This window comes from Drosophila pseudoobscura, chromosome X, assembly GCF_009870125.1.
Source record: "Drosophila pseudoobscura strain MV-25-SWS-2005 chromosome X, UCI_Dpse_MV25, whole genome shotgun sequence".
Taxonomy (NCBI): domain Eukaryota; kingdom Metazoa; phylum Arthropoda; class Insecta; order Diptera; family Drosophilidae; genus Drosophila; species Drosophila pseudoobscura.
In genome coordinates this window covers 20,378,287-20,397,176 of record NC_046683.1, presented here as the reverse complement: position 1 = coordinate 20,397,176, position 18,890 = coordinate 20,378,287, and the positions used below count along the sequence as shown (strand labels likewise).

At 47.3% G+C, this 18,890-nt stretch overlaps 1 protein-coding gene across 1 annotated transcript; it reads right to left on the bottom strand.

Annotated features, from left to right (window-relative positions):
* Positions 1-13,594: 13,594 nt before the first annotated feature.
* LOC117184775 (uncharacterized) lies at positions 13,595-18,254 on the bottom strand. The gene is made up of 2 exons (XM_033383613.1): positions 18,218-18,254; positions 13,595-14,558 (listed from the first exon to the last, which is right to left on the bottom strand). The coding sequence occupies exon 2, from the start codon at positions 14,404-14,406 to the stop codon at positions 13,912-13,914; it is 495 nt and encodes a 164-aa protein (XP_033239504.1). The 5' UTR covers positions 14,407-14,558; positions 18,218-18,254; the 3' UTR covers positions 13,595-13,911.
* Between the last annotated feature and the right edge of the window lie 636 nt (positions 18,255-18,890).

Sequence of the window (18,890 nt, the reverse complement as noted above, 5' to 3'; positions counted from 1 at the left end):
TGTTAGAGGCAGCCGAACATGCCACAAGCAGTTTGAGGAGGCCCGTCCGACCTAGAGTCCAAGCTGAGTACCAGGTCAGCACATTGCTCGGTGTAAAGAACACCGGAGACACCGTTGGCGGATTTACAGATATCGGCGAGGCATGACCACACGGAGTAACAAATGCTTCCGATGGATGAAGGCGGGAGGCAGGCGTACCAATCGGATTAGGTTGCAAGAGATTGGTATCATTATGCGGAATTTTCCGTCTAGGCGATTCGCTCAAGAGTTTGAGCCAAAGAAACTGCGATTCAAGGGCAAGAAACTTCTCGTTGAGAGCCACAAATTGTTTCCGGACTCCATCTCCCGACAAGCCAGACATGACCAAGACAGGCCCATGCGTTTCGAGATCAGATCATTTAGCCGGCCAAAATTTCCGCCACCAGCACATTTTATGTGGGCAAAATGGTCGCACAGCCAGCAGCTAAGGAATGAATCACCAATGATTACAGCACCGAATTCACATTTCTTTGCACTACAAACGATCGCCATTATTGACATCAGTCAAATCACTGTGCAAAAATAATAAAAGTACAGAGTGAGAGTGCAGGTAAAATGGTAGAGCAGACAGCAGAGCGAGCCCGACAATCAGCAGCAGCGGCCATAATTCAGAGCAGATGATCCAACGAAGTGCAGGAAACGAGCAATAAGCTCACCAGAGCAGAGATACAAAGGAATAGTCCACAAAGAGGGAGAGTATGGGCAATCCAGAGAGAGTGAGAGCAACAATGCTAGCAGCAGGCTTGCTTATGCTCACGAGAGAGTGTGGGCGATGCAAACGTGATGCGCGAGAACAGTGCACACCGAAGAGGCGATAACGAAAAGCAGACTGGGCAAAAACAATAACAAATTGCCTGCACGAGTCCGATACGTTACGTTGCGAATATTGGATTTGTATTAAACACTTGTTTACAAACAAAACACTGGTTATTAACACAAAGTAAAATCAAATTAAAGAGATGCGATGATATATCAAAAGAAAGTGACAAAAATGTTGTATGATATTTGTTAATGTGTATGTGTGTGTGTGTAGGAAGCTGGGTTGCATACGGTACATAAACCGTCTACAGTTTGGTCGTCGCAACTAGAACTTGAACCAGTTGGACTGCGGAGAGGGTATCCTACGGTGCGCTAGTGAGGATCTGAAGACACAGCGACAGCCTCTGTTGATTGCGATGGAAGATGAGTGACAGGCAGCTATGGTACTGTTTCTGATACTGACTTTATTCTAACAGTGGAATTCTTATTCTATGGGAAGGACCGCACAGGCTCCTTGTGAGTGTATTTTTAGATTGGGTACACTTACTCTGTGCGGGGGTTATATTTCAGTGTATTTACTTAGGTACTTGGCAGCAATAAAGTAGATAGTTTATTACTTGATCCCTTTTGGTGGGTTCGAGTTTACAAGTGCTATTGTCTATTCTTAGTTGCTAATGTATTTTTCGTGTCGTCATATTCATTCACATGAAGTGACATGAACAATTTTATTTATGAGTATTTGTGTATGAGATTGAACTGTATATTCCTAATATTCATTAAATACATGTCTGTGTCTGAACATTCTCCCGGCCGTTGAACTGGTGTTCAACCATCGCTCAAGTCGACCGCAAACCGGCGTGCAGGGGGTATAGGGGGTGATGACATGGCTGGATCGGGATTTGATGGCCTTGGTTTCCATAGTTGATACTTCTCCCGGTAAATGAAGGCAATGATCAATAGAAATGATATTGCTAGGGTTGCATAAGCAGCGAGTTGATGGTGCTGCACGGTGGTGAGATGGTGTGGCAGCTCGTGATGATTGATGGTTGATAGTTGCTGGCGTAGATCATCAAGTTCTTGAAGAAAGTCTGATGTCTGGTTCTTCAGTTGCCACATTGGTGGCGAGGGTGATGTCTCCGGTGGGCTCACGTCATCAAACCGAGTGTAAGTCGATTTTGCTTCGCTGATTGTGGTGCTGAAGGTGCTGATGCTTACTTCAGTATTGCGAGCAGTGCAACCAGGGGACATGGAGAGTAGACCAGTTCCTTCCAGTGTTATGGTTGACGGAACTCCGTTGCATACTGCTTGAAGTTTGGTTGTAGAATGCGTTGCGAAGATACAATTATTTGGATGCTGAGTTTTTTGCCACACCGTGTCAGCCTTTGTGTGTGTTACCTGACACAGTGTTTCTGTTTTATTGTTAAACAGTTGAAACTCACAGCGATTGTCCACATTGAAGATCGTCTGATGGTCAAAGCAGATGAACTCCTCGTTGTGTACTTTGAGACAACGTCGGAATTCCTCTTGGGTAGTGCCCATGAACTGGTCTCGGTGGATGTTCACCGCTACTATGGTGGTTCTGAGGTCAAAAAGACTCCAGCTTGTTGAATCCCAAAACGGAATTGGGATGATGCTGAAAACATCGAACTGAGCTGTTGAAACCAGCGGTAGCGTCAGTTTGAAGATGACGTGTTTTGCAGTCGGGGTTTCTTCGGCTCGCATGATTCTGTATAGTTGAATCACCTCCTTCGTTGTGACCGGCAGCATTTGATCTTGTGGCAAATGATCCCGTTTTTGGTCTAGTTGGTCTATTAGTTGCTCGGGAGACACCAACGTGGAGCTTATTCTCCGATGATGAATACCGATTAGGACATCAGATATGTCGGACTGCATTCGTTTAAGAGTTGTTGTGAGCAGGGTTAATTGTGTTATTAGTCCTAAGTACGCTTGAGTCAGATGATCACTGTGATATGACCCTCTTTCTCGGTTGATGGTAGCCATATGCTGTTTCAAAATTTTTAGGCGATTATCAGTTGTTACTTTGTCTTTTCTGACTACGTTTATTGTCGCGTCGATAATTGATGTTTGGTTTTGGAGCAGATGTAGTAGAAAGTCTTCATTGGTTTTCACTTTCTCAATTACTTGAGTCATCTCTTCTGCGTATTTTGCGTCGAGAACACCAAAAAGACTGCTTGCTACGTTTCCTATGATGTCCAGCGGCGATCTGCGTTTTCGAGAGGTTTTCATTAGCACGCTTCCTGCTTGTAGCTCGTTATGCACATGTTGAAAGTGTTGAACTATGGAGTTACATGCCGGAACATTTTTTAATTCAGGGCACATGTATCGTAACTCTGAAATTCCAGCAGACATTAGTTGCATATCCTTCCAATATGGGTCCAAGTCATAGTATACGATCATGGTCCATTCAGACGTTGCTATTCTTGATGTTCCAAGTTTCTCATAGAATATTCCTGGCTTGTTTGCGAATTGTGTCACATTTATTGACTGTGACAATGCTAATGGAAGCCTGAGCAACAGCACCACTAATGTTGACGTTAATGTAGGTGAAATTTTTGTTGTTCGCTGTGTGGGTGGCTCATCAATCTCCGTGGTGTCACTGATCATGTTGTGGGAACGTTTGACTGCCACATCTTCTGGAAAGAGCGGCGCTAGACGGGTGATCGGGCGCTTGTATACGCCAGATGCTGTCTTAACGTCAACCACTCGTACGTGGTTGTCCTGTCCAGGATATGTCTTAATGATGCGACCCATTGGCCACTTCATTACAGGAAGGTTGTCTTCTTTAACCAAAACTAATAATCCTTCAGGTACGTTTGGTGAAGCGGTCTTCCATTTATGCCGAGCTTGCAATTCTTGGAGGTATTCTGTAGACCATTGTTTCCAGAATGAATGCTTTAGGCGCGATACCAATTCCCAGCGCTTGACCAATGTACTTCCTTGATGATCAGTATTGACGTCAGTAGGCGTTGTCAATGGTTCACCAATCAAGAAATCTCCTGGGGGAGCGCGTTGTATCAGTGGGATCATTTGACGTTGGAGTGATGGGTCGAGAATTGCTTCAATTTCGATTATTACTGTGTTTAATTCTTCAAATGTCAATGAGGCTGTGTTGGTGGTTGTTATCAACAGCTTTTTTGCTGATTTTACCGCCGCTTCCCAGAGACCGCCAAACGATGGAGCCCTGGGAGGAATGAATTTAAAATCCACTTGCTTTTTGTTGCAATGATTCGTGATCATTCTTTAAGCTGATTGTTTGCACCCACAAAGTTCGTTGCATTGTCGCAATGAATAGTTTGGCACTTCCCACGTCTGCTTAAGAATCGACGCAGGGCGGCCAAGAATGCATCTGTGGTCAGGTCGCTTACCAGCTCCAGGTGTACTGCCTTTGTGGAAAAGCAGCAGAACACGGCGATGTAGGCCTTATCTGGTCTTTTGCCTCGGATCTTATGGTGGATCGAGATTGGTCCACAGTAGTCGACGCCTGCATTAAGAAACGGGCGTGCATGTGTGACTCGTTGTGCTGGGAGATTGCCCATGATCTGGTGCATCAGCTTTGGTCTAGCCTTGGTGCATCTGACACAGCTGTGGATGATGCTTCTAGCCATTGTGCTTGAGCACAAAAATGCATGTTCTCCTCATGTAGCTCCCGCAAGATCATTTTGACGATTGGGTCATTGTAAGGCATCAAAACTGGATGTTTTGCGTTGTATGGAAGTAGAGCTTCTTCAAGTCTACCACCAACTCGGATGAGCTCATCGTCTCCTAGGAAGGGAGATAACGATATGATCGAGCTCTTTATATCCACACTCTTATAGCGTTGGAACTGTTTTAACTCTGCTGTAAACTCGACTTGTTGTATGGTTCGCAGGATTATAGTGCGGGCGTGAGTCAGTTCTTCTGCGCAGAGCGTTATGGTGTTCGCTCTGTTGGTTTTGTAGCAGAAGCGTAACATATATGCCACAATGCGTTGCAGTTTGTGAAACGAGTTGCTATGTCCGCAAGTATATAATTCGTCCCCAAGTGCGCTAGGTGTGATTGGCAAGCTTACATGTTTAGCTTTTCTCTCAAGATTGCTGGGTTCTATGTTGGGTGCCTTCGTCCAGTTGTCTCGAGATCCGTGCAGGAATAATGGTCCATATAACCACAGATTGTTATTTGCCAGTCTGCTTGCTGCGATTCCTCTCGACAGGACATCGGCTGCGTTGTTGGCCGATGACACGTGACGCCATTGTGACTGGTTTGTTAATGCCTGGATTTTGGCTATTCGATTCGCCACAAAGGTATGGTATGTTGATGACGATGCGTTTATCCAGGATAACACAACTGTGGAATCACTCCAAAGCCATCCTGAAACCGTGTTAATGTCCATGTGCAGATCCTGTCGGACTCGGTTTGTGAGCTCGGCACCGAGGACTGCAGCACAAAGTTCTAACCGTGGTAGCGATTGTTTGGCTGTCGGCGCCACACGTGATTTCGAACAGAGAAGTCTTACTGACACTTGGTTGTTTTTGTATGTAGCGCGTACATATACTGCTCGTTCTGATGCATCTTCAAACGTATTGAGTTCTTGGGTAACTGGAATTTTACCATCGTAGATATGCCGGGGAATTTGCATTTTGTTCAATGTTTGTAAGTCGTCCTGGTATTCTTTCCATTCGGTTTGGTGTTGTAATGGTAATTCGTCATCCCAATCCAGTTTGAGCTCCCAAAGTTGTTTCATGAAGATTTTTGCCTTTACTACCACCGGTGCAAAGAGTCCTAATGGTTCAAAGATTTGGGCCAGTTCGGAACATACCACCCGTTTGGTGATGCGTGTAGCCTGGCTTTTCTGTGTTCGTCCACACAATGTATCCTTCTTCGGCATCCAGATGAGACCCAGAGTTTTCCCGCTGTAGTGCTCTAGTGTCTCTCCTAATTTTACATCGGTTACATATTCTCTTTGGGGATTCCTTGGAGAAGTTGCTCATTGTTGGAGCACCACTTGCGCAATTTGAATCCGGACGGTAGCAATATCTTATTTAGTTCTTGTCGAACATGAATTGCCTCTGGAATCGTGTTTGCTCCAGTTAGACAGTCGTCAACATAGAAATCGGTTTTTAATGTTGTTGATCCTACTGGTAGTCTGTCTTTGTATTGTATTGCCAAATGATCCAGACATTTCGTTGCTAGGAACAGAGCAGCTGTTGTCCCATATGTTATTGTTTTCAGGCGATAGTACCTGATCTCTTCGGATGGATTGTTTCTCCAGACTATCATCTGATGGAATTGATCCTCCGGATTCATCCACACTTGCCGGTACATCTTTTCTATGTCCGCTGTGAACACGTACTTATGAATTCGAAATCGTAGCAGAATGGACATAAGTTCGCTCTGAACGGTGGGTCCAGCCTGCAGAATGTCGTTCAAAGATTTCTCGCTTGTTGATTTGCATGAGGCAACGAATACTACCCGAAGCTTTGTGGTGGTGCTCTCAGGTTTGAGTACGCAATGATGTGGAATTAAGTAGTGCCGTTTGGGAACTTTTGATGCTGGCACACTCTTCATATGTCCTAGTCCTTCATACTCTTCCATGAAGTCCACATAACTCTTCCAAGTTTCTGTTGAGCTTCGCCGCTCCAGCGCTAGGAATCTTTTTGTTGCGGTTTCCAACGACTCCCCCAGGGCTGAAGGGTGTTCGGAAAATGGGAGCTTTACAATAAAACGGCCGTCTGAAGATTTTCTATAAAATGAGCTTCGCACCGTGCTTCCACTGGAGTGCGTGGTTTATCTTCCGTCTCTAGATTTTCCAGAGTCCAGAATCTTTCCATGAGTTCGTTTACTCCCGTTGCACAAATGGGTGAGGAATTGTGGGCAGATTTGACTTTTCCTGCCACAATCCATCCCAGTTTCTTGTTTTGTAGCAACGGGCCTCCTGTCCTTAGCTGCTGTTGATCTGGTAGCAGCAGCGAGTAGTAATGCTCGGCTCCGATTAGCATGTCGATTTTGCCTGGCTTATGGAAGTTTGGATCTGCCAGTGAGATCTTGCTTGGTATGTTTAAGCTCTCTGAATCGAGTGCCTGAACTGGTTGATCAGCTATTATCTGTGGTAATACGAAAGCTTCAATTCTTTGCGTAAAACCATTGTGAAGGGATTTCATGAGCACATTTACTCGTGCTCTGGTGGTCTTTTATTGACCTCCAATTAATTCGATCCGTAATGTTGTGTCTTTTAGTTTGAGTGACAACATTGATGCCATTCGTTCAGAGATCAAGTTTATCTGTGATCCTGAATCTAGCAGTGCACTGAAATTAGCAACCTGCCCGTTGTTGGCTTCTACTGCCACCTTTGCTGTGGCCAGAAGATTGTAAATATTGTTACGTGCTGCACCAACCGTCGGGCCTCTTGATTCTGTAGCTGCGCCTGATGCTGTTTCCAAATGTAGCATCGTGTCGTGCTTCTTGTCACACTTGAAGCTGTTTCGACCAGGGCATGCGTTTGTTTTGTGATTTGTTCTAAAACAATTAACGCACATTTTTTGTTTTTGTACCCAATTTAGTCGTTCTGATGGAGATTTGGAGCGAAATTCTTCGCATCCGTAGAGCCAATGGCTTGCTTTCTTGCAGAATGTACATAAGGTTGCTCGCGCTCTCCCTGTGTTTGCTGATGCACATGTCGTGCCTTTTGGTTCTCTCCTTGATACTGGTGGCTTCTTACTGGTTCCTAGAACCTGAATTCTTTGCACCAAGAACTGAAGCATGGTATCCAGCGCCTGAGCTTCCCAATGATTGCTCATTCAAGACCTTATTTTTTACATCCAGTTTGTTTCTGATAATGGCAATCAATATCGGATTCCATGTAGATATATTGATGCCCAATCCCTGTAGTGATGCAAGGGATTCTATGGTTGTTATATACAACTCTTTAAATGACTTGGGATCGTCATTAATTGTTTGGTGATTGAGGAAGCGGTTCAGTACCGTGTTCGAAACATCTCTGGGATTGTTGTATGCGTCAACTAGTATTTCCCAAGCGGCTTCATAATTTTCTTCCTTTAGATCGATATATCGAATCAATCTTTCTGCCTCGCCGGTAACGGTGGTTTTAAGATACCACATTGTTTGTAGTGGAGCGGATCGAGGATCAATTATCCAACGGCGAGGTGTATGTTCCAGTATAAACTCCTAGCAGTCGTCACAGAAAGGAAAGGCCGATGGGTTTCGTTGTGTGTATATATATATATTGTTCATGTAGTTATTGCGTATTCGCGCGGTATGTCGACAGGTTGAAGCGGGGGTGAAAACGTAACTGACTCTCTAAACCTTATGATCTATGCTTTATGCTGCCTTTATGCTGCGGTGAGCGCCGTGTGGATCGTGGATTGTGGATCCGAGCGCCCCTCCGAGCGCGCGAGCGCGAGCCGGGACCGAGGCGCGCGGAGCCGGCACAGTGCGCGGAAACTGTCTATTGCTGGCCTGAACATCCTCCCCCCCCCTTGCAGGATTGCAAAGTATAATGGGGTGGCCTATGGCTGGGTGCACGCCCCCGACACGATCCATCCAAAAACGGTGCTCTGGGCCACCGGCAGGCCGTCCTCACGCGCAAGGAACGCGCGGATCACCGCCGTACACACTTTCTCGTCCCCCACACAAGTGGTGGGCAACTTGAAGGCGCTGGCCAAGGAGTCGTCAATACAGCTCACCGGCGTGCATGGGTCGATGAGCGCCGCCGTCTCGAAGTTTTTGGAACCCGTATCCAAGACCACCAGCGCCGTCGGGAGTATGATGAGGCTTCGATGTTGTAGAAGTGAGTCGACGGATGGTGCCGGGGGCCCTGCCACGGGGCGGCTCACGGGGAGACGCGGGCGGCGGTCGGCGTGGGCCGACGTGGATGGCGACGATGCAGCCGAGGCTGAGCGGGCTGGACGCCGAGGTCGGCGTTTGACGTGGGGCGCTGTAGATGGCGACGATGCTCCTGAGGCCGAGCGGACTGGACGACGAGACGAGGGTATGTGGAGTAGAGTGTGGTGGTTTTTGCCACACATCCGGCACAGCCCGCCACTGCGACAATCCTGGCCGGAGTGTTGGTGGGCCAGGCAGTTCCCGCAATATTTGTTAATGAGGACAGCTCGGAGTCTCTTCTCAGGGCTCAGGCGAAGGAAATGGTGACAGGTCCGTAGCGGATGAATTCCTCGGCAGACCCGGCAACGGTACGAGTTGATCCCTCGATCACGCCGGCTCTCCGTGGTGCGGCTGGCACGGATCCGTGGGGCCATGTCTGGATGAGGATGGAACTAGGATGGAATAGTACGGAGCTGTGAATGGGACAAGTGCACATTCACGTTATTTTTGGATGGAACTACGGGGTTCTACTGGCAGGAGAACGACCTTGACAATCGGTCTTTTGAGGGTACCGCGGGCAGTAAGGATATCCACCACACGGACCCTGTCGTCGGCACCGGGATACACGGAAGTTATCCTTCCGAGCCGCCATTCGTTGGACGGCAGGTTATCCTCCTTGATGACCACCATATCGCCAACCTGCAGATTTGGCGTCGGCGTCTGCCACTTAGTCCGCTTGTGGAGCTCCTTGAGGTATTCCTCCTTCCACCTTTGACAGAACTGTTGGTTGAGGGCCTTCAAATGCTGCCACCGATTGATGATCGAATTAAGGTTCCCCTTTTTTTCGGGCTCGGCCGTACTCATTAAGGGCCCCCCAATAAGGAAGTGCCCGGGAGTGAGGGCTAGCAGCTCCGTCGGATCATCGGACATCGGTGAGAGCGGCCTGGAATTGAGGCACGCTTCAATCTTCGCGAGCAGCGTAGAAAGCTCTTCAAACGTATACCTCCGAGTGGACGTGGCCTTGTAGAAGAGAGTTTCACTCCGGCTTCCCATAGGCCTCCCATATGTGGAGCTCCTGGTGGGATGAAGCGCCACGAAACCCGCTGATGGCTATACGCATCAGTCACCGAGTCCTTAAACGCGTCAAGGAAGTCACTGGAAAGCAGGGTTGCTGCACCAACGAAAGTTTTTCCATTATCTGAATGGATACGCTGTGGACATCCGCGCCTTGCGACGAAACGAGCGAAGGCGGCGAGAAATTTTTCGGTAGTGAGGTGGGACGTGGGTTCTAAATGTATCGCCTTTGTGGAAAAACACACGAATACGCACACATACCCCTTCGAGATCAGACATGCTCCCCTGTATAGTTCCGTATTTCGAAAGGACCCGCGTAATCAATCCCGGTATGCGTAAACGGTCTGGAAAAGGACGACCGCTCGGTTGGGAGATCTCCCATCATTTGGGTTTGCAACCTTCTTTTGTGAATAACGCAGACCTTGCAGGAGTTCACAACCCCCTTCATAAGCCTTTGAACCTTTGGAATCCAATACTTTGATCGAATGAGGCGCACCATCAATTGGTTGCCGCCATGAAGAGTTATCCGGTGTGTAAATTGCGCGAGAAGGCGAGACAATCGACAATTATATGGGAGAATGATTGGATGTCGTTCGTCGTATCTTAGCACTTCAGAGCCTGCGACACGGCCGCATGCTCTGATCAACCCATGGCGGTCTAGGAAAGGGTTCATGTTCAGGATAGAACTTGACCTTGGCGTTGGCCGCTTACCGCTTAGGCAGCGATACTCCTCGGGGTATTCTCTACGCTGCGTCTCTAGGATAAGAGTTTTTTCAGCTTCGGTAATTTCGCCGCTCGTAAGATGGCCCTTTTGCGCGGTGGCTAACTTCCGGCAGCGCTTGGTGAAGCGCAGGATATATGCACGGACTCGTAGAGCTCTCTCCAGATTGGAGAATCGTTCGAGGAAGTCTTCGGCTGGGTTGAGTGCGAAATGGGCTTTTACAGTTCGCTGCTCTAAGGTCATAACGGGGGAGTTATTAACTGGTGCCGGCCATTGATCTCGGCCCTTCTGCAGCCAAGTTGGTCCGTGCCACCAGAGTTGGTTCTCCACCAACTCCTGTAACGGCACGCCTCTGCTGGCTAAGTCCGCGGGGTTCTGTTCGGATGGAACGTGGCACCACTTCTCAATATCGGTCGCTTGAGATATCCTAGTCACTCGGTTGGCCACGAACGTGGTCCAGTGACACGCGGGCTTTGCCAGCCAGGCGAGGACTATGGTGGAATCGGTCCAGCAATAGCAGCTCGTACTTGCTGTTGGCATATTCGGCAGGATAGCCGCCGCCATTTCGGACAAAAGCACTGCCCCGCAAAGCTCTAACCGGGTTAGCGACACGGTTTTCACGGGTGCGACTCGCGTTTTCGCTGTGAGAAGCTGCACCTCGACCAAACGGTCAACCTCAATGCGGACGTAGATGGCGGCACCGTAAGCCCTTTCGGATGCATCGCAGAACCCATGATGTTCGACTTTTACCGCAGGCCGGGAGCCGACCCATCTTGGAATATGGATTTGGTCGAGAGCGGAGTAGCTCCGCAGGAAACTTTGCCAGCGCTGGCGCATCTCGCTTGGAAGCTCATCGTCCCATCCCAGGTCCTGCAACCAGATTTCTTGCATGAAGATCTTGGACCGAACAATGAATGGGGCCAACCACCCCGCGGGGTCGAACAGCCTTGCGATCTGGGACAGAACTGCTCGCTTGGTGTATGACGACTCAGGCGCTAACTCGGGAGGGACAAAAAAAAATTCGTCTGAAGTCGCTTTCCAGCGAATCCCGAGAGTCTTAGCCGTGCTCTCTTCCTCCATCTCCAGAAAATCTGTGTGGAGACGATGAGCACTCGGAATTCCTGCCAGAATAGCTTTGTGGTTTGAAGTCCACTTCCGCAGCGGAAAACCTGCAGAGCTAAGTGCGGCCTGCAACTCGCGGATCGTTAGTCGAGCCTCATCGGTAGAATCCGCTCCGGCTAGGACATCGTCGACATACATGAATGATCGGATAATGCGACTTGCTTTCGGAAATCTGGACTGGACGTCGCTTGCTAGCTGTTGCAACACTCGGATGGCAAGAAAAGGAGCGCAATTGACTACGAAGGTTACGGTCTTAAGTTCATAGTCGCGGATGAGTCCCTCCTTGTTTCGAAATAATATTCGCTGGAAAGGGATGTGTTTCGGGTCAACCCAAATTTGGCGATACATCTTGGTGATGTCCGCGTTGAAAACGTACCGGAAATAACGCCACTTCAGGATCTGGAGGGTCAAGTCAGATTGGAGGACCGGGCCGGCGTGCAGAAGATCATTCAAACTCACACCGTTGGTCGACGGGCTGGATGCGTTAAATACCACGCGGACCTTCGTGGTAGTGCTCTCAGGCTTGAAGACAGCGTGGTGCGGAAGGTAGTAGGTTGAGGACCCATGAGTCGGAGGAACTTCTGTCATATGTTCAAGCTCTAGGTATTCTTGGATTACGGTGTCGTACTGCTCTTGTAGGGGACCGTTTCTTTTCAAGCGATTTTCGTTTCTTAGGAACTGGGCCAGCGCGGCTGGCCTTGAATACCCCAGATCTGATCCGAGATGATCTAGGTCGCGAAACGGTAACGTGACGACGTATTTCACGCTTGGCGTTCTTGACGTAGTTCGGAGGAAATTTCTTTCGCAGTACGAATCCGACTCGCTTTCTTTTTTAGTATGAATGTCCTCCACCTCCCAAAACTTTGTGAGGAGTTTGTCCAACGGAGTCTCTAGCTCGGTGGAAATTTGCGTGGAGAAGGATGCGACCCGGCCTTGTACCGTGTTTGGCACTGGGCCTGTAAGAACCCACCCGAAAATGGTTTGCTGTCCGAGGAGAGATCCACAGATGTCCGTCTGTGAGCCGCTCAAGAGGATGGATGGAAGGATGTCGGCACCAATCAGGACATCTATTTGTGAGCTTTCGTAAAATGTCGGGTCTGCCCATGGCAGGTTCGGCAAGTCTCGCAACGAGTGTTGCGGGATCGGGTGGGAGGGAAGGCTGCCTGATAGTTCCGGCAGGACATAGGCTGTGGCGTCCAATTGTAAGCCCGGCTTAGTCGGGGAACGGATGGAAAAATGGCAGAGTTTCTTGGACTGAGCGGATATTGTCTGATTGAGGCCCGAGACCTGTGCCTGGGCGAGTCGGAATGGCAACTTAATGATCTGGAAGAGATGTTCCGTAATGAACGTCGCCTCGGAGCCCGGGTCGATTAGAGCGCGGGCGCGAAAATTTGTCCCCAAGTGGCAAATATTAATAATAGCCGTGCCTAGGAGTACCGCCCTCTTGCCGGAGGCGAAATAGTTCTGAACGCTAGGCTGAGCTTCGGCAGGAGTCGAAGGTGGTACGGAATTGGGCACGGATTGGCTGGAAACTGGAGTGCCACGGTGCAGCAGCGTATGATGCCGGTCTCCACACGTGTTGCAGTTGTGGGCGCTTTGGCATTCACGAATCTGGTGACCTCTTGCGAAACAGTTTAAGCAAAGCATTTTTTGCTTAATATAGCTGGAGCGAGCATCAGGTCTCATCTGAAGGAATTGAGGGCATACCCGGATCGGATGGTTCTCTTTGGAGCAAAGATCACACGCTCTCCGCTTCGGATCCACAGTTGTTCCGAAAGAGTGAACCCGCCTTGCAACAGGGCTCTCTTGGGAACGGAAAGGGTTGGGATTGCCCTTTGACATCTCTGACATGGGTAGACTCGCCCTGGAGTGGGCCTGAGTCTCCATGCCTGGATGGCCGTCCTCGGTCACCTCGAGAGACAGGTACCGCTCCGCCAGGAACTTGTCCATAGCGTGCCAGGTGGGAATTTCGGACTTGTGTGTCACGGACTGCTCCCAAAGCTCCAAAGTCGTTTTCGGCAACTTCGCAGATATGAGGTACACTAACACTCCGTCAGCGAAAATGCTGTCTGTGGAGACCTCGGAGAGGTTGAGTGTCGTAAGGCACTTGTGGACGGCCCTCTGAAGCTCTTTTAGCGCTGCAGCTGACTCGGTGCGGATTTGGGGCAGACTGAAAAGGATCTTCAGCTGGGCTTTGAGTATCAGCCTCTTGTTCTGGAAACGCTCACGGAGGGCGCTCCATGCGGACGCGAACCCTTCCTTCGTGAGTGGAGCCTGTGCCACTATGTCGTGGGCCTCACCGCTTGTTTTTTTGTTGAGGTGGAACAGTTTTTCTACTGGAGCCAACCTCGGGTTCTCTATATATATGGCGGTGAACAGGTCTCGGAACGTGGGCCACTGCTGATAGTCCCCACTGAAAACTTCAGTGTCACATGGAGGAAGACGGCAACCGCCGGACGTCGGCACTTGAACGGCCAGTTCGCCCACAGGCTTCGGAGTTGATCTCGATGGACTTGGGAGAGCGAGCGGGTTGGTGTGCTAGCATCTGGAGCGCTGAGCTTCTGGTCGAAGCGTGTCAGTCTGCTTGCAGCCAAGGCAAACTTAGACCGTGCGGAACTGGCGGCCGATTGGGCCATAGTGCTCGGAACCGTGCGAGGGACGACCGAGGGGAGCAACAAGGCCTCAAAGGCATGTGGTGCGTGAGCCCTGGACGTGGTCGGACCTCGCTCAGTTGGGGCCGGACGGGAAGATGTGGGCGTAGCGATTGAGCCGTTGGAGCTGGGTGGATGGGTTAAACTCAGCGAACTCACCCGCTTAAACTTCTTGCGAGATTTCTTCTCACCAGTGGGCATGGTTGGCTGATGGATTTGCGATAACGCGTATCAGAGTCGCAAAGCAGGTGAGCGGAAATGGAGAAGTGGAAGTTTTGAACGACGAACCGTGGATATGTGGCCTTGGCGGAATTTATCGCGAGTATTTATATAGTAGAAGTCGGGCACCGTGGCTGGAATATAAATATAAAATACTACGATCAAATACAAAAACAAAATGTCCAACCAAGAGCGACTAATGGATGAGCAATGATATTGATGCACAAGGTCCCCCTATATAGAGTCGGTTGCAAACCGAATGTTCAAAACAATATACCCTTGAAAATCAGGGTAGCGCGTCACTTGGCGTTCCGTTACGGTCAAGCGCGGCACCGAAAAATATTCTCCCACCAACAACAACGCAAGCAAACGGTGGAGAAGCGAAAGCGAAAGGAAAAATGAACAGAATGCGTCGCTGCTGTTGCTTGTATGTGTGTGTGTGTATGGGTGTAAGTGCTAGGTACCGTGGCTTGGATTAACGACCCCCCCCCCCTTTTGACGAGATTGAAACAACGGGTAAAAAAAAAACGGAGTAACCGTTTTATATACAATACAATACAATATATGTATGTATATACAGATGTGCAAGAGTTGTTAGTTGAAAATGCGTGCGCATATGTAAGATGATATGTATGGAGTCGTGTTTTATTTTTATTGGCAATATAATGAGTTAAATAAAGATTGGTTGTGATTTGTTATTCTATATTCTTTAAAACAAACGAAAGAACTATAACCCGTTGAGCATGCACGGAATGAACAACAAATTAATTGCAAGAATATGTCTTTTTGTTTGTTGCCAGCCGCTTGGATTGCGTTGCTTACACATATGTACATATGTATGTATGTTGGTGTGCATGTGCATTTGTCAGCAACGAAAGCTCAGCTGGTAGCTGGGAGCGGTAGGAATATGATTTACAGACAGCTATATATTAATGTGGGCACTGGATCGGAGGAGGAACGCAGGAGCTAGCTCGGATCAAATTAAACCTTTGGAGAAATAGGAGGCCACAACCGTTGGCAGAACGAAGTATGGTTTAATTTGGAGCTAGAGCGAGAAAGGCATATATGTACATATGCCGCGGGAACTCGGACTGGGATGGGAAACTCGCACAAAATCACTGCACTGGTGTTGGGCACAATCGAAGGGTTGTACTTATCTTACACTTGGAGCGATCCGCCGATGCTGGCTGGGGTGAGCTTCTCCTTATGGGGAAGGCGAAGATCCGGCTCGAAGGACCAATGTTTGTAGTGGAGCGGATCGAGGATCAATTATCCAACGGCGAGGTGTATGTTCCAGTATAAACTCCTAGCAGTCGTCACAGAAAGGAAAGGCCGATGGGTTTCGTTGTGTGTATATATATATATTGTTCATGTAGTTATTGCGTATTCGCGCGGTATGTCGACAGGTTGAAGCGGGGGTGAAAACGTAACTGACTCTCTAAACCTTATGATCTATGCTTTATGCTGCCTTTATGCTGCGGTGAGCGCCGTGTGGATCTGGTCTCATGCACCATGCATGAGAACAGATCGAAGAACTGGGTCCATTTTAATAGATCCCCATCAAACTTTGGGATGCTGATGCGTGGAAGATGTACGTTATCCGTGTTTGGTGTGGCTGATTTTGCCAATGCTTTTTGGACCTTACTTTCCATTGTTAGGTAGGATTCCATGTTATATCCTCCTTCCACTGGGTCCTCGTATTCCTCATGAATTGTGAAGTGGACTTCCTGCGCTTGATTGCGCTTGTTTCAGATTGCGTTTAACGGACTCTACTATGGCCTTTTGTCGGCGACATAGTGAAAGAAGTTTGCTGTAATCCTTCGAGGACTGCTGGATCAGACCGCTTTCTTTGGGAGCTACCGGAGGACTCTCATGCTTTTCTTTAAAGACGATTTGACGTTCCCCACGAGCACTAGTAGTCTGTGATAGCTTATCCATGCATTCGGTAAAGATCGTAATGTGTTGCATACAGCTTGTACGTAAGTCTTCACGGAATTTTACGTATTCATGCGTTTTGACTGTATCGCGAAGTTTGGAGACGTTTTTGTTGAAGCGATTCCACGCATTTTAGAGTGCTGATATTTTGGCTTGAAAATAAGAGGCCGTTTGCTTTCGTTCTTGGGAATCTTTTTTAATGTTCCGAATGCACCTCGATATTTCCTCACCAATCTCTTGCTGCACATCCATTGCCATTGTAGCGGCAGCTTCTGCCTCCATATGTGTATCCATTCTATCTGTTTTTACTTATTTCTTTTGACCCGTTGGGATTGTTTTATTTGCTTTGCAGCTGGATACGCTCCGAATCGCAAGCGTTGCCGGTCAGAAAGGTAATACTACAGGTGATGTGTTGGATGGAGGGATTTGTGCTGTTTCCAATCTATGGAACGCACGGAACAACAAAAATTGATTACCTTGGTGGTAATCGAATTCTATAGCTATTTTTTTGTTGGCTGATAACCTGAATATGTCAGATTTGCCAAGGTGATACTTATTGGTAGGAGAAGCTACCGTAAGTTTATGGCCTGATGCCAAATTTTTATTGAAGATGTCCTGTTGACTGCTTCAATCTGATGTCCAGATCGAATCACTGTAGCTTGTCTGACAGTTTGAAAGGATGACCAAGGTCGGGGTCACCAAATGTTAATGTGTGTGTGTGTAGGAAGCTGGGTTGCATACGGTACGTAAACCGTCTACAGTTTGGTCGTCGCAACTAGAACTTGAACCAGTTGGACTGCGGAGTGGGTATCCTACGGTGCGCAAGGGGAGTCTGATGACACGGCGACAGCCTCTGATGATTGCGATGGAAGATAAGTGACAGGCAGTTATGGTACTGTTTCTGATACTGAGTTTTATTGAAAAAATGCATCTCCTTATATAGCTAGCAGTGGTACTCTTATTCTATGGGAAGGAACGCACAGGCTCCTTGTGAGTATATTTTTAGATTGGGTACACTTACTCTGTGCGGGGGTTACATTTCAGTGCATTTACTTAGGTACTTGGCAGCAATAAAGTAGATAGTTTATTGCATGATCCCTTTTGGTGGGTTCGAGTTTACAAGTGATATAGACTATTCTTAGTTGCTAATGTAATTTTCGTGTTCATTCACATGAAGTGACATGGACAATTTTATTTATGAGTATTTGTGTATGAGATTGCACTGTATATTCATAATATTCATTAAATATATGTCTGTGGCTGGTACGAAAGGATTGGATTGCTCAAAATGATGCCGCATGTTCTTAAATATTTTTTTTTCATTTACACATACATCCAAAGACACCAACAAGGAAAATGATGTAAGGCAACACATATTAATCCTAACCAACCCCATATTAGCCCTTACCGATATTAACCCTAACCGATCCCGATACTATACTGCGATAAGTTTTATGCGATATTATTCTGCGATATTATACTGCGATAAGTTTTATGCGAGATTATTCTGCGATATGAGACTGCGATAAGTCTGAGGATGATTTGGACGATCGACAAGAAGAGAGAAAAGACGTGAAATAAATAAGTTAATAAAAACTAAACGAAGAACTGCGCCACAATGAAGACATCAAAAAAGAGGTCGAAGAAGAACTGCCGTACCAATCAAGCGGAAACTTGGCTCAAGTGTAGTGTGGGACTGTTTCGAGAGAGGTATGGATAGAAAACATGCAAGGTGCCGATTTTGTCAGAAAACTTACAAAACCAGTGCTTGGTGGGGTGTATTTAGTAATGTTGATGTCATTGGAACTGATGTCATGATTAAGGCATGTGACATTCTTCAAAGACGACACCTACATACCTTGATATGCCCACTGCTTCAATTTAGTGGTGCAAGACTGCTTGACCCAAGAAAATTTTAAGTTAGTGATGATAAAGTGCAAACACACTTTTTAAAAGTAGCACAATTTCATATGAGAAGTTCAAAGAAGCTCAATGGGATGGCTCAAGAGGCTCAAGAGGTAAACACTCCCTGGAATAGTGCATTTAAATATTAAAAGATCGATCAGCAACCAGACTTGCCACCATACTAGATCCCCGTTTCAAAAAAGAAGGATTTCGTTCGCAGCTCAATGCAGATCAAGCCGCAAAAACCACGAATTATTCCTATAGACTAAGATTAATATTTGAATCATTTGTTGCTTACGTTTTAATTTGAACTTACAAATATGAACTTATCTTGCCAAAAATACAACATCGTGAATTTGTATTTTCAGACTGATATATGAAACATTTCTTAGTTTTTGAGTTTTGAAAAGGAATAATATGAATAAAACTGTAAACTTTTAATAGCACGGTTTTATTATATGTTCTTCTTTCTTGATTGTCGTATATCAATAAATGTGTGTTGGCATATCGATACTTGTCGAGGACAAGTATCGATATATCGAGTACATTGGTATTTCTTATAATACTATCGATGAGTAACTCTTAAACTAATATTCAAATCTTATTCATATCAAACTAATATTCAC